The following is a 16,081-nucleotide window of genomic DNA, read 5'->3' as shown; positions in this document are numbered from 1 at the left end:
TGAGGGAAGGGACCTTCTCTTCCTTGTTCACTACTGTATCCCCATCAACTACTATAGGACCTTGCACATAGTAGGTGCTCAATAAATTATTTGTTGCATGAATGGACAATAAATCCATATAACAATGAATCAATTTCTGGTATGATGAATGGGGATAATCAAGAGTTCAGTGGGAGATCTTGGATTTCCAAATGAGGTAGTCCTGGGAAAGGATATCATTGCAAAGCAGCTTTTTGGGGGAAATGTTAATGATTTACCTGTGCTGGGTGAGTACATTTACAGCTGAAGGATGATTTGCACAGTAAGCCAGATACATAGATTTAAAATGAGGCATGAGGTTCAGTAGACAGCCACCTACTTTGTGTTGGTTTTCTGGAAACCTGTAAGCAAAACAGGTGAAACACAGAATGTAAAATAGGAAACGGGATAAAGGAAGATGATTCCAATTAAACCTGGCAACACGCAAACCTTATAAATTCTTTTGCCAAAGTTAAAAAGAAACTTCTATATTATAACCATTTTATCTATGAAATGCGAGTTCTTGGCCACTGTTTTAAACTCTAGCCACCAAACATAGCTCCAATATATAGGGTCAGATACTTATTTGGAATTACTAGGGTTTTTTAAGATACATATTCAAATTTAGCCGGGCACACGAAATATACTCTTGACTAATTTGCATGAAGTTCAAGTACAGACAAAACTAACTGAATCCAAAAATGGCACATCACAAAGGAGTATTATGTAGTCTTGGTGGCCTGGTGTTGCTAGGCGAGGTGACATCCAGATGTTTAGAATTACATGGCATCCATTTTAGTTTGCAGAAAAATCAGAAAAACACAAGAAAGAAAAAAAATTACTCGGAATTCCACCATTCAGAGATATCTATTATAACAATGTTGGCATATTCCTTGGACTCTCTTCTACATGTTTCCATATAAAATGAAAAGCAAAGATTACAAGTCTAAATAGTAATATGCTCTTCTCACTTAGTCACCATCTTTCCATACCAATAATATGGCTCCCACTGCATTTGCAGTGGTTCCTCAGGTCTCTTTACAGGGGGTTCTCACCAGCTTCGTCCCTGGACAACCTGGTGTCTCATTAAGCTCAAGAAACAGGCAATTGCCCCAAATTCCCTATAGACGACGAAAGTCACCAATTCTCCGAGATCCACTACTTAGAAAACGAATCTTGCTCCAGAAACATATTGCCTGATGATCATCACAGTTCATTCTGCACTTCAACGAGCTAGCTAGCCATCAATGATGCGTTGTGGTTCACATAAAGATATTACTTGGGGCTTCCTTGGTGGCGCAGTGGTTGAGAGTCTGCCTGTCGATGCAGGGGACGTGGGTTCGCTCCCCGGTCTGGGAAGAGCCCAAATGCCACGGAGCGGCTGAGCCCGTGAGCCATGGCTGCTGAGCCTGCGCGTCCGGAGCCTGTGCTCCGCAACGGGAGAGGCCGCAACAGTGAGAGGCCAGCGTACCGCAAAAAAAAAAAAAAAAAAAAAAAAAAAAAATTACTTAGAAAAGTAATCTGCAATGTACAAAAGAAAAATATCTAATCGATGACAAAGGCATCATCCATGGTCGATTTAGACCTTATTTGTCAATATGATTTTTAAATAAAGTGAAAAATAACGGACCAGATGTAGAGTCCTGATAAGCAACTAGTGGGTTGACTCTGTGAGTACCACCACCTAGTAGATTTTCTCTGTACTGGGACAATTTATCAAAGTTGGAATAAATGTATAAATGCATAATAACTGCATAAATATCAAGTGCCCCTATCTAAGACAACAGTTAAAAGAAAACAAAACACACCAAAAAACTCAATGTTGCCAGCTATCCTGGTGGCGACGTGCGACACTTACTTTGAACATTCTTCCAAGGCTTGGCAGAGCGTCTGTTGAAACGTGCATACTTCCTCGAAGTTTCCCAATAAAGATGTAAATTCCACAGTACTCAGACTGAAAAAAATATATATGTAGTTTCAGTGAAGAGAACTTGGGGATGACTCTAGTTATCTATCTCTAGTCTAGTTAGCTGATAGTTTGCCAGTAACTGGCAAATGGGAGAAGGGAAGCAATCCCTATATTTTAACTTTAGGTTTTTAATTGACACCAACTCTGTGATCTCAAGCAACTTTCTAAAGCTTCTTTCCTTGATTTCCCTTTTCCATAACAAGAATAATGATCCTAAAGAAAATGAATGTTTGTAAGGGACATTTAGGTATTTTACAAAGCAAGGAGTAAATGAATAACAAGTGCTTAACATCTAAGCATCTACAGAGAACAGATTGGTGGTCGCCAAAGGGGGGGGAGGGGGGTGGAATGGGGGTCAAAAGGTTCAAGCTCCTAGTTATAAAATAAGTAAGTCATAGGGATGTAATGTACAGCGTAGTGACCATAGTTAATAATACTGTACTGCATAGTGGAAAGAGTCACTGAGAGAGGAGATCTTAAAAGTTCTCATCACAAGAAAAAAATTTTTGTAACTGTGTGTGATGATGAATGTTAATTAGATTTATTGTGGTGATCATTTCACAATATATACAAATATAGAATCATTACACTGTACACCTGAAATTAATATAATGTTATATGTCAAATACATCTCAAAAAATATCTAAGTATCTAAATGGGTAGAATACATCATAGCTGGGAATAAGTGTAAAAACTTTTGAATACTCTCCTCTAGAGGAGCTGGGAAAGTTAATTGAAAGACATTACATGTGCTATTCATAAATCAACTAAAGGAAATCTTGAGCGGAAATAGGAGGGAAGAAAATAGTACTGATGTGTTTGTTTGCCTTTGGAATGGAATGGAGTCAAACACAAACTGAACCATTTTAATCCAGTGCCTCTGTACTAAGAATTTTCTCATCCTTTCTTCCCCTACCAAATAATAGGTGATAAAAACAAGAGCCAGCACTAATACAGCGCTTAACACTGAGGTAAGCATTTTACAAATAACAACTCGTCTTAACCTTACAACAACTTTATGAGGTAGGTACTATTGCTGTCTCTGTTTTACACATAGGGAAATCCAGGCACAGAGAGGTTAAAGCAAATCAGCCAAAGTCCCAAACCCAGTGAATGGTGAAGCCAGAATTTGAACCCAAACATTCTAGCTCCAGAGTCCATGCTCCTAACCACTTTTTTTTTTTTTCGCGGTACGCGGACCTCTCACTCTTGCGACCTCTCCCGCTGCGGAGCACAGGCTCCGGACGTGCAGGCTCAGCGGCCATGGCTCACAGGCCCAGCCGCTCCGCGGCATGTGGGATCTTCCCGGACCGGGGCACGAACCCGTGTCCCCTGCATCGGCAGGCGGACTCTCAACCACTGCGCCACCAGGGAAGCCCCTAACCACTTGTTGAGAGAAAACTTTTCTGAAGATTTACTTAAAAGGCCAGTGTCTGCCACATGTTCTTTCTCCTTAATAATACAAGGGGAGGGTTTCCAGGAGAGTAATTTTTGCTGACAAAGAAAAGGAAGACCCAAAAAGACGTTACCAGTAACCCCTAGAGTATAAAAAGCACCCAGTTCCTCTGCTCTGATGCCCTCCTGAACCACAAGCTGGAAAACCCCTCTCATGGGTATCAAAAGTGAAACCCTTTAGCCAGCTTCCCTGGCTGCTGTTCCCCCATAGCAGCAAGAACCTGACTGGGAGCTTATCTGGACCTTCCAGGATCAAACAATAAACAGTCCCCTTTGCTCAAATCACTTTGGGGTCTACAAGGCAGAACCAATGGGAAGTGACTAGAACTGCATTTTGAATTTCCTTGGGAACAGTGCGGTTCTGACTTGGGTCTCTCATCTCCTCTGCCGTGGCTCTTTTCTTTTCCTTTGACTATTTCTTGATTGCTAATCAGTCACTCCTCCATTTGAAATCTTACCATCTTTGCTGCCAGGGTTACCACTTCAGTTCCCCTCTCCTCCTCTGCCTGTCACCTCTAGAACACGGAACCACATTTTACTCGGTGGCAGGAGATGCAGTGGGTTGAGTCTGGCCACTGACTGACTGTGTGATGGGCAGGACAGTGAGCCTCTCTGGACTTTGTTTTTTTTTTTATTTATTCAATGAGGATAGTCATTTCTTCCAGGGCACTAGACCCAATGATTCACTGAGGTTCCATTCAGCTCTAAGGGCTATGATTCACAGAGCACTTCATGTTTCACATAATAATAACAAAAGCCACTTTGTTGTTGATCATTTAAACTCTGACAAAACACAGGAATACAAAATCCTTTCATACTGAAGTAAGATTCCCATAGTGCCATGAAAATAACCGAGTAGGAAATTTAACAGGACATTATGCCTAAGCAAGCATTATTTAGGAAAAGGGAGAAAATAGTGAAATACATTAAACTTATTTAAGCCTGAAGCCAACAGTTTAGGCAATTGTTTGGCAAAAATAAACTCTTAAACTGAGGTACAAGAAGAGGTTTCTGTCCTCCATTCTATGTATCAACTGCTAAATTTACCATTTGACTTATAGATCATAATCTCCAGTAAAGTTTAATCCATTAAAATAAAAAACACACATAAATGCAGTTAGCTATTATTTGTTACATATGCCAGGCCTACAAGCACTAAAAAATGAACGGTCAATATTTTTCTTTTGTGAAAAGTAAGTTTTCAATTCAGGCCTTCAGATTTCTAAGACCAGGATAAGGTTTGAATATTTTTAACACCTCTTTCTCATTCACTTTTGCCTGGGTGAAATACTGGCTTGAATTGCTCTTAGGAAGATTCACAAAATGCCACGCTTTTTCCATTCTGGGAGCATGGGAAAGAGTTTCTGCCGTGGCAAGCCAAGGTCAGAGCGAGCGCAAGAATTTCCACTGTCTGTGCTTTCTGCATAAAAACACCAGCAAGTCCTTTTTCTGGAAGGTAAAACTAGATGTATCACTTCTAAAACGTACAAGATAAAAATGGTGACAGACAGAAAGGCAGATCGGCTCATTCCCTCCACAGCCAGAAGAGAAAGAAAGCCAAGCTCTCCAAAAGCTACATCTTGCATAATTTCTGTTGTCCTGACCATGTTCTTGGCAACCTGTGATCTGTGGAAATTCTTCTAAAGGGCAAAATCAATTATTCAGTGACATAAGAGTAATGACTCCATCTACTGACATTATCTTGCTTTGCTTAGCGAGAGGTTTAAAATATAAATCTTACTTGTTATTGGACTGCAGGGGTCTTAAGTAAGTAACAAGAAGAGACTGAAGTTCTTTAGCATACTCTTTTTCAGTGTCCAAGATATTCTGTAACACCTATGGAGAAACAAAGGTCAAGGTATTGTAACTGTCAGAAAAGTCCAAGGTAAAATGGAGTTTTAGATCTTTTAACCAAATTATCAGGAAAAAAAAGTCCTATTTATTCAGCTACACTGTAAGTAAGGAGCACAAAATCTGTAAACTACTCTAGTTTACTAGAGTAAACTACTAATCTAGTAAACTACTCTAATAATTGCATGACAACTGGTTATACTGCATAACTCATACGAACACATTTTTTCAGAATTACCCATAATTGGAGGGGCCTTGCCATTTACACAGTACTACTCAGAATGCTTTCATGTGCTTTAAATCATTTTATCCTCAGCAAAGGTCTCAGCTAACAAAGGATCATCATTCCCATTTTATGGATGAGGAAATTGAGATCAGCTACCTCAAGACATAGAGATTCAGTGTCAGGATAATTTCATGATAACTGATGTCAAACATCAAAAAAGATTTTTTTATATTATGTTCTTGAGAAAATCTTCAGGTGACAAAATCTGAGGACACTGAATTTTTAAGCAGTTAAAGCTGGCTTTTTAATAAAGGTAAAAAGTGCTAGTATGAACATTTCAAAGAGAAAAAGAAGCTGAAATGTGAGGAATTTAACAAGGAAAATGATGCTTACCAGTATTATTAATGTAGCCAAATGAAAATCCTATCGGCAAAACAACCAATGTACAGGTCCATAACTTCTCTGCCCCCACCAACCCTGGGGTCACACCTCATTTCCCAGCCTCTTCTGGAGGCAGCTATAACCTTCATTCTAGGCTCCTAGAGATCACCAGGTTAATATTTTGGTGTATTTTCTCTCATATCTCCTAATCCATTCAACACAAATTTACTGAGTGCCTCCTTAGTGCCAAAGGCCATGCCTGTCCTTAGGGAGTTTCTACTCTGTCTTCAGAGGGAGCCATTAAACACGGGCTCACAAGACAATGTGAAGCATTCTTAGCCAGGAGAAGCCCCTTAGCCTACCAATATGCCAGACATATACTCACAAGACAGTGCATGATGATCTGCTATTGACAGGTGGAGTGGACAAAGCAACTGGAGGTCCAGGTAGCTGTGGGTTTTTTAGGAAACAACTGGACTGGAAGGTGGTCATCCAGGCTCTGCTACCAACGGACAGGTTGCTTCAGTTTTAAGGCTCATCTCAGATTATGACATCTCACCTACCTCAGGGACCATTGTGAAGAGGTAAGTGTGAGACACTGTACAGGTAGGTGCTGGGTGAGCTGGGAAACAGTCCCTCCAATTTAAGGGGTTAAAAAAGGTTTCTCAATGGCAGCACTATTGATATTTCAGAGCAGATAGCTCTTTGTTGTGAGCAGATGCCCTGTGCACTGTAGAATGTTTAACAACATCCCTGGCATCTACCCACCAGATGTCGGTTGCATGCCACCCCCTACCCCATTATGACAACCAAAAATGTGTCCAGACATTGCCAGATGTCACCTGAAGGGCAATATCACTCCTAGTTGACAAGGACATAGGCCACAGGGTGGTTTCAAAAGCTAGGGCTTAAGTTGTAGCCCCTCCTCCCAGCCACTCATGTCTACTTTCAGTTTCTCTATTCCTCAGGGAGGAATGCCTACTCTCTAAAGGTGTAAGTGTAAATTTAAGGGCCTGGAGGTACCAGTGCTCTGTGAAATTAATCCAGGAATGGAACAGAAATGTTACCCCTATAGAAAGTCGAAGCACAACAAAGGAAATTAGAAACTATCTTGAGATGAATAAAAAAGAAAACACAACATCAAAACTTATGGGATGAAGTTCAAGCAGTTCTTAGAGACTGTAAATAGCTGTAAATGCCTACATCAAAAAGAAGAAAGAGGACTTCTGGTTTCCAGTCCAGCATTTAAGGCATTTGGAAGTCATCACTCCATCCTAAAAGCAAGTAAACAGTTGAACAACTAGAAAAAAACTTTGCTTACATCTGTCAGGGAATTGAGGTCACAGGCAAAAATGGTACACTTAAAATTGGAGAGACAGACAGGCAGATAGAGAATCATAACTTGCTGGACCAGAAGACCATGAGCAGAAGCCTCCGTGGGAAGTGGTATCAGGGTAGGAAAACCTGAACTGTAATTGATGAATTGCTGGGGGCTCAGTGCAGAAACACCTGAGAGTTAAAAACTCTAGGGGGGGGCTTCCCTGGTGGCGCAGTGGTTGAGAATCCGCCTGCTGACGCAGGGGACGCGGTTCGTGCCCCGGTCCGGGAAGATCCCACATGCCGCGGAGCGGCTGGGTCCGTGAGCCATGGCCGCTGAGCGTGTGCTCCGCAACGGGAGAGGCCACAGCAGTGAGAGGCCCGCATACCACCAAAAAAAAAAAAAAAAAAAAAAAACTCTAGGGGATCCAGTCACAGAGGAGCACACCCACACTTCTGTGACGTTTACCTCCAGAAGCTGTACCAGGTCATCACAATGAAGATAGGAGGAAAATCTCCCTTGTGCTTCAGGAGAGGGAAGGGAAAAGTAGCCATTTTGAAATTTACCAGAGCATTCTGTTCTTCATAACAAGGTCTGCCCTCAAGAAAGTATTTTACCAAACCCTAACCTATTGGGGTTTTATCAGAGCCTAATATACCCAGGGGAAGAGAAATACCCTACTCCAGCTCCCTCCAGCCTTCCTGTCCTATCTAAGGGAGGGGAAAAAAGACTGAGAAACACTGCTGCAGTTCACAATCTAGGGACATAAGCTCACCAAAAGCCTGAGACCTAATCATAGGACTTGAGAACACGTCCCCTGACCCCATACCTTACCACCATATTACTAAAGGCCTATTTACTGCAGTTCCTCTTACCTAGTACATCACATCTGGCTTCCAACAAAAAATTACAAGGCATATGAAAAGGTAAAAAAACACAGTTTGAAGAGACAGAGCAAACATTAGAACCACAATCAGATATGGTAGGAATATTGGAATTATCAGACCAGGATTTTAATATAACAATGATTAATATGCTATGGGCTCGAATGGAAAAAGTAGACAACATGCAAGAACAGATGGGTATTGTAAGCAGGAATAAATACTGAGAAGGAATAAAAATGAAATGCTAGAGATCAAAAACACTCTAATAGAAATGAAGAATGCCTTTGATGGGCTTGTTAGTAAACTGGACCACTGAAGATAGAAGCTCTGGGCTTGAGGATGTGCCAACAGAAACTTTCAAAACTGAAAAGCAAACAGAAAAAACCCTGAAAAATGGAACAAAATATCTAAGAACTGTGGGACAACATCTAAAGGTGTAACCTATGTGTGATGAGAATACCAGAAGGAGAATAAAGAGAGAAAGGTACAGAAGAAATATTTGAAACGACAATGACTAAGAATTTCCCCAAATTAATGTCAGACACCAAGCCACAGATCCAGGAAGCTCAGAGAAAACCCAGCAGGATAAATGCCCCCCCTGCAAAATGTCCCCTAAGCACACCATATTCAAACTCCAGAAAAATCAAAGATAAAGAAAAAAAATCTTGAAAAAAAGCCAGAGGATAAAAATACTTTACCTATAGAGAAGTTAAGATAAGAACTATACGTGACTTGTCAGAAAGCATACAAGCAAGAGTAGAGTGGTGTAAAATATTTAAAGTGTTGGGGAAAAAAAACCCCACCAACCTGGAATTCTGTACCTTGTGAAATTTTCCTTCAAAAGTCAAGCAAAAATAGACTTTCTAGGACAAACAAAAATTGAGGGAATTTTCTGGCCAGCAGACCTGCTTTGCAAAAAGTGGGGTTTTTTTTTTTAAAGTTCAGAGAGGGACTTCCCTGGTGGTCCAGTGGCTAAGACTCTGTGCTCCCAATGCAGGGGGCCCAGGTTCAATCCCTGGTCAGGGAACTAGATCCCACATGCTGCAACTAAGAGTTCGCATGCCACAACGAAGATCCCGCCTGCTGCAACTAAGACGCAGCGCAGCCAAATAAATAAATATTTAAAATTTTTAAAAATAAAAAAAATTAAGTTCGGGTGGGATAGGGAGGGTGGGAGGCAGATGCAAGAGGGAGGGGATATGGGGATATAAGTATACGTATAGCTGATTCACTTTGTTATACAGCAGAAACTAACAGAACAATGTAAAGCAATTACACTCCAATAAAGATGTTAAAAAAATAAAATAAAAAATAAAGATCAGAGAGAAAGAAGATGTTATAGGTTAGAAACAGATCTACATAAAGAAAGAAAGCATGAAAGAAGGAATAAGTGAAGATCAAATAAAAACTTATTTTTCTGTAAATCAACTATACCTCAATAAAAAACTTTTATTTTTCTTCTTAATTGATCAAACAGATAACAGTTTGTTCAAAATAATAATAGAAACAATGTATTAGATTATATATATATATATATATATATATATATATATAAAATGCTTATGTGTGCTTATGTATAAGTGAAATGAATGACAGCAATGATACAAGGGATAGGAAGGAGGGATTAGGAACACTTTGTTATTGTAAAGTACTTGCACTTGTACCTGTGAAGCAATACAGTGTTATTTGAAAGTGGACTTGGACTAGTTCTAAATGTATATTGCAAACTCTAGGGCAATCACTAAAAAAGTAAAAAAAAAATTCTAAAACTACACAAGCTACCAAAACTGACTCACAAAGAGGTAGAAAATCTGAATATCTCTATAACAAGTAAAGAGATTGAATTAATATTCAAAACAACTTCCCATAAGTTAAAGCCCAGGATGAGATTGCTTTATTGATTAATTCTACCAAAAATTTAAAGAATTCACATCAATCCTTCACAAACACTTAAAATCCTGGCAAAGAAGAGTGTACAAAGTTAGAGTGTATACTTCTCAATTTCAAAACTTACTAAAAAGCTTCAGTAACAAGACAGTTTAGTACTGGTATAAAATAGATATATAGACCAATGGAATAGAATTGAGAGTCCAGAAATGAACTCATGGTGAACTTATTTTTGACAAGAGTGCTGTGAACTTCCAATAAGGAAAGAGTAGTCTTTTCAAAAAATGGTTCTGGCTAAATGGGAAAAGAATTTGATAAAGAATAGATACATGTATATGTATAATTGAATCACTTTGCTGTACACTTGAAACTAACACAACATTGTTAATCAACTATACTCCAATACAAAATAAAAAGTTTAAAAAAAGGCATATAAAAAGTGGTGCTGGGACTTCCCTGGTGGTGCAGTGGTTGGGAATCCACCTGCCAATGCAGGGGACACGGGTTCAATCCCTGGTCCAGGAAGATCTCACATGCTGCAGAGCAACTAAGCCCATGCGCCACAACTACTGAGCCTGTGCTCTAGAGCTTGTGAGCCACAACTACTGAGCCCGTGTGCCACAACTACTGAAGCCCACGCGCCTAGAGCCCGTGCTCCGCAACAAGAGAAGCCACCGCAACGAGAAGCCCAGGCACCGCAAAGAAGAGTAGCCTGCACTCTCCGCAACTAAAGAAGGCCCGTGCACAGCAACAAAGACCCAACGTAGCCAAAAATAAATTAAATAAATAAAAACAACCAAAAAACAAAAACAAAAAACACATGTACCCTTTGATTGTGCAATCCCTCTTTAAAGAAAAAAAAAGTGGTGCTGGGACCACTGAATAACTACATACAAAGAAAGAATTACTCCTACTTCACACCATATACAAAAATTAACTCAAAATGGATTCAAGAGTTAAAACTACAAAACTCTTAGAAGAAAACAGAGGAGGAAATCTTCCTGATCTTGAATTCAGCGATGGATTCTTGGATGACACCAAAAGCACAAGCAACAAGAGAAAAAATAGATAAACTGAAATTCATGAAAATTGAAAACTTTTATGTATCACAGGACATTATCAAGAAAGTAAAAAGACAACCCACAGAATGGGGAAAATATCTACAAATCATATATTTGAAAAGGTTCTACTATTCAGAATATATAAAGGACTCTTACAACTCAACAATAATCAGTTAAAAGTTGGCCAAGGATTTAAATAGACATTTCTCCAAAGAAGATATACAAATGGCCAATAAGCACATAAAAAGATACTCAACATAGTTAACCATTAGGGAAATGCTAATCAAAACCACAATACTACTTCACACTCATTAGGGTGGCTATAATAAAAAGAAAAAAATAGAAAGAACAAGTGTTGGTGAGGGTGTGGAGAAACTGGGACCCTCATACATTGCTGGTGGGAAAGTCAAAAATTGTAACTGCTGTGGAAAAGTTTGGCAGTTCCTCAAAAAGTTAGACATCGAGTTATTATATGACCCAGTAATTCCACTCCTAGAGAAATGAAAACATATGTCTGTGCAAAAATTTGCACATCAATTTTCACAGCAGCATTATAAATAATAACCAAAAAGTGGAAATAATCCAAAGGTCCATAAACAAAACCTGGTATATATCCATAATATGGAAGATTTAATCCGTCATTAAAAGCAATGAAGGGACTTCCCTGGTGGTCCAGTGGTTAAGAATCCGCCTTCCAATGCAGGGGACACAGGCTCGATCCCTGGTCGGGAAACTAAGATCCCACATGCTGCCGGGCAGCTAAGCCTGTGCACTCTAGAGCCTGCACACCACAACTAAAGAGCCCGCGCACTGCAACTACGAGCCTGCATACCACAACGAAGATCCCGTATGCCGCAACTAAAACCCGACACAGGCAAATAAATTAATTAATTAAAAAAATACTTTCCTTCTTTAAGAAAAAAAAATGAAGTACTGATACATTCTACAACATGGATGAACCTTGACAATACTATGCTAAAAAAGAAGTCAAACACAAAAGAACAGATATTGTATGATTCAATTTATATGAAACATCCAGGATAGGGAAGACCCATAGAGATGGAAAGTCGATTAGTGGTTGTCAAGGGCTGGAGGGAGTGACTACAAACGGGTACAGGGTTTCTTACTGAGGTGATGAAAATGCTGGAAAGTAAGATGGTGGTGATCATCACACAACTCTGTTAATTTACTAAAAATCAGTGAATTGTACACTTTAAAGTGGCGATTTTTGTGCTGTGTGAATTATGTGTCATTATAGTTGTTATTTTAAAGTCAAAGCACAAATTTCTCATCTGTTAATAGAAACTTTTCTGTTTTTTCTCTGACTCCAAGTCCTCATCCAGTAGTGTCCTTCCAAACTCAAATGTGTCCATTGTTAGCGGTCTCTGCCCAGCTGGGCTGCTGTTCATTGCAATGTGTTAAATAATCATTTATACTCATGCTCAGCACTAGGATTCATTTTTTTATTCTTAAAAATGGAGAGAGCTGCACTAGAATTCAACAGTACCACATTTTATTAAGAGGTAAAACTCATAGGCAGACTACCGTTTTAGCAACATTTGTCTACAGTATTTGTATTGGAGGAAAAAGAGGATGGTGGCCTGGCTTCCCACTTATATTCAGGAGAGAATGAAGTCATCTCATCATCTCCTTTGTTCACATTTTTCTAAAGAGACCATGTCTGGTAATGAGCCATCTCACATCCTCAACCTTGCTTTCAAGCACTGTTGTCTGTAACTGTCACACTACCCAAAGTATAATGTCCATTGAAAAAAAAGAAAAACAAAACAAAACAGTCATTGCCTGAGGGAATTTTTAAATTAGAAAATTCACGGACATTATTTATATCACAAAATGTGATTTTTAAGACAATTAAACATCACTGCTTTAATTCCATGGTTGCTATAATTCAACATTCCTCCCCCCATTGAAACAGTTTTATTATTTTAACTTCCTTTAAAATGCTATCACAGGTAGTTCCTTTAAGAGAAAGCACTAAGATGTTGCAAGAAAGGTGCCAACTGTCCTGCTCCAGTGGATTTAATTGCTAGGCGAAGCAGCACACTTTCTAAGGGTTCCATCTGTGCTGGAACCACTCATATGGGACAAACGGAGGTAGGAAGGCAGACACTCCCTGCTGCCTTTGAGTAAGTTCTGGAGAGCTGAATGGAAACATACACTAAACTCATATTGTTGCAAGTCTTGAGGGTGGCTAAATGCTGACTTTACAAGCTAAATTGACACAGGTGATTAATGAGTCCTTCATTAAATAATGCAAAATTTGTTTGAATGATGATGTACTAAATAGCATTGCCCTTGCTGTGGTTTGATTAGTAGAAATGCTCATCAGGGTGGATGCCTGGGATTCTCTCCCAAATTCACTTGGCTTTTTATTGCTTTCCTCAATCTCAGAAGACCAACTGATGAACTGCGGAGACTGGTTCTTTATTTTTCAGGCCACAGGGCATCTACTGTAAAAGGATAAAAAGGGAAGCAGACAGAGAAGGCTATGTGTTCCCAAACAGAAGGCCTCAGTGGTGAGTCAGAACGCAAACAGTTTGGCAGGCCAACCAACTTCAGAGCAGTACAATCTGATCGAGATGAAATCCACTCAAATACTAAAATGGACTGTGTCCAGACATTGCCTTTGCCTCTCTGACTCCATCTTCACAAGGACAACAGAGTATCCTTTTGCTCAATTAACCTCTGACTAAATTCAGAATAAAACAGATGGTGAGAAGCCATAGAAAAAAGAGGTGGAGGCCTTTTGTACCTCCGTCCTGGGCTATTGATTTTCCAGTAAAATATATTTCCTCCATTTCCTGGAAAGGCTTTAGAGTGAGTTCATTTTTATAACTCTGTTTTCCATAAGGGAACAAGTCATATAAGTCTGAAGAAATTATTTTAAGAGGCTAAAATGCATAAACAAAAGCTGGAAACAGAGATACACCCCATGATAAAGGAAGATTATAATGGCCCCAGGAAACCTTAATCTAAGCAAAACCATCATATTATAGGAATTCTGAGATAAGTATATGCCTGCAAAAACGGGTTCATGTTGGTAAACTCCTAGGAGATGGGTAAAGGTAATACACTACGGTATTTATGTCATACTTGACGTATATGGCAGAAGAGCTCGCCTGTTTACATTCAAGTGCAGTGATCAATTTCACCCCTCCAGGTCCTTGGTTTTCACAAAACAAGCAGCACTCTTGCCCTGTGATGGACAGATTCTGCAAAACAGAGATGGACTCTGAAAACTCTTGTCACCTCCCTGACCTCAGATGGAAGATATGGATGAGTTAGGCAGGAAATGGGTAGGTAAAAAAGAATAGGGGATATAGAGAAGGAATAACTGGATAGATGTGTAAGGTAGTTTAGGCTGGTGGTTTTAAAAAAGGGAGGGTGCACAGAGGTTTTTTAGGGCAGTGAAATTACTCTGAACAACACTGTAATGGTGGATACGTGTCATTATACATTTATCCAAACCCACAGAATGTCCAACACCAAGAGTGAATGGTAATGTAAACTCTGGACTTTGGTGCTAATGATGGGTCAATGTAGGTTCATCAATTGTCACAAATGTCCCACGCTGGTGGGAGATGCTGATCCTGGGGGAGCCTGTGCATGTGTGTGGGTAGGTGGTATACAGGACATCTCCAACCTTCGGATCAATTTTGCTGTGAACCTAGAACTGCTCTAAAAAATAAAGTTTCTTTTAGAAGGGTAGATAAGCACTAGAAACGCAGAGAAAATTCAGGGTGGGAGCAAGTGGGTAAATAGATGAGTGAGAGAGAAAAGGGGGGTAAACAGAAGATGGGTGGCAGAAGCAAGAACTACAGGAGGCTTCCTGGGATTCTGATGTGATTGAACGGGTTTCAGATTTCTTCCCACCTTTCCGACCGCACGGAGGTTCTGGTAAGACATCAGCCACACGTTACAATAAAGGAGAAGAGAGTTAGAAAAAATAAATAATACTGGCCCTTACTGATTATATTTTCCTGTTTGGATGTAGGGAAATGTCACCTCTCACTCTGCAGCTAGATGCTCATCCCCAGAGTTCAGTACAGGCAGACCTCGTTTTATTGCGTTTTGCTTTATTGCGCTTCACGGATACTGTGGGTTTTCCACAAATGGAAGGTTTGTGGCAACCCTGCATCAAGCAAGTCTATTGGCGCCGTTTTTCCAACAGCATTTGCTCACTTCATGTCTCTGTGTCACTTTTGGTAATTCTCGCAATACCCCAAACCTTTTCATTATTATTATATTTGTTATGTGACCAGTGATCTTTGATGTGACTATTGCAAAAAGATTACAACTCGCTGAAGGCTCAGATGTTGGCGAGCATTTTTTAGCAATAAAATTTTTTTAAATAAGGTGTGTCCATTGTTTTTTAAGACAATGCCATTGCACACTTAACAGACTACAGTAAAGTGTAAGCATAACTTTTATATGCATTGGGAAAACAAACAACTCATGTAACTCGCTTTATTGTGATGGTCTGGAACTGAACTGGCAATACCTTTGAGGTGTGCCTATATTAGGATTATTGTGAGTCTGGCCTATTTGTGGCAGCACGAGGGACTGCATTCTTACATTGGGCTGCACCAGTTGCAATAAATAAGAATTTCACCCTCCGAGAGGCATTTTGATGGGGATAGAAGAGAACGCAGTCCATTCTGTGACCTGCAGGGACGGACTGCAGGCACGCACATTCTTGCCTGGATGAATGTGCTCACAGGGTTCCCCCTGCCTGATTTCCCTTCCAGCTCTTCTCTGCTTATCTAAGTCCTGACATGGCATCAATCCTCTCTCCCATTCAACCTTTCCCTTTATTGGTTCTCAAATTTTAGTTTAGTGAGTATCAGCTCACCTCGGGGGGGATGGAGAGAAGGGGGCTGAGGGGGTGTTAAAAATGCTGTTTCCTGGGACCTATTGCCAGAGATTCTGATGTAACAAGCCAGATGTGGAGACCAGATATCTGCAGTTTTAACAGTCTCCCTGGGGGCTTTCAAATGCAAAAGATCCCCC

The 16,081-nt window shown here is 40.0% G+C and overlaps 1 protein-coding gene across 8 annotated transcripts in view; it reads right to left on the bottom strand.

The window, feature by feature from the left end:
• The window catches only part of ARHGEF6 (Rac/Cdc42 guanine nucleotide exchange factor 6), a 123,434-nt gene that overhangs the window by 45,805 nt on the left and 61,548 nt on the right, over positions 1–16,081 (bottom strand). For all 8 annotated transcript variants that reach the window (XM_019919027.3, XM_033849041.2, XM_019919026.3 and 5 more), the window contains 3 exons: positions 5,184–5,278; positions 1,877–1,972; positions 258–380 (listed from right to left, as the gene is read on the bottom strand). In XM_019919027.3, coding sequence (XP_019774586.1) covers positions 258–380; positions 1,877–1,972; positions 5,184–5,278 — 314 coding nt within the window. The remainder of the gene's footprint in view (positions 1–257; positions 381–1,876; positions 1,973–5,183; positions 5,279–16,081) is intronic.

Source organism: Tursiops truncatus, chromosome X, assembly GCF_011762595.2.
Source record: "Tursiops truncatus isolate mTurTru1 chromosome X, mTurTru1.mat.Y, whole genome shotgun sequence".
NCBI lineage: Eukaryota > Metazoa > Chordata > Mammalia > Artiodactyla > Delphinidae > Tursiops > Tursiops truncatus.
This window is presented reverse-complemented; position numbering and strand designations above follow the sequence as displayed.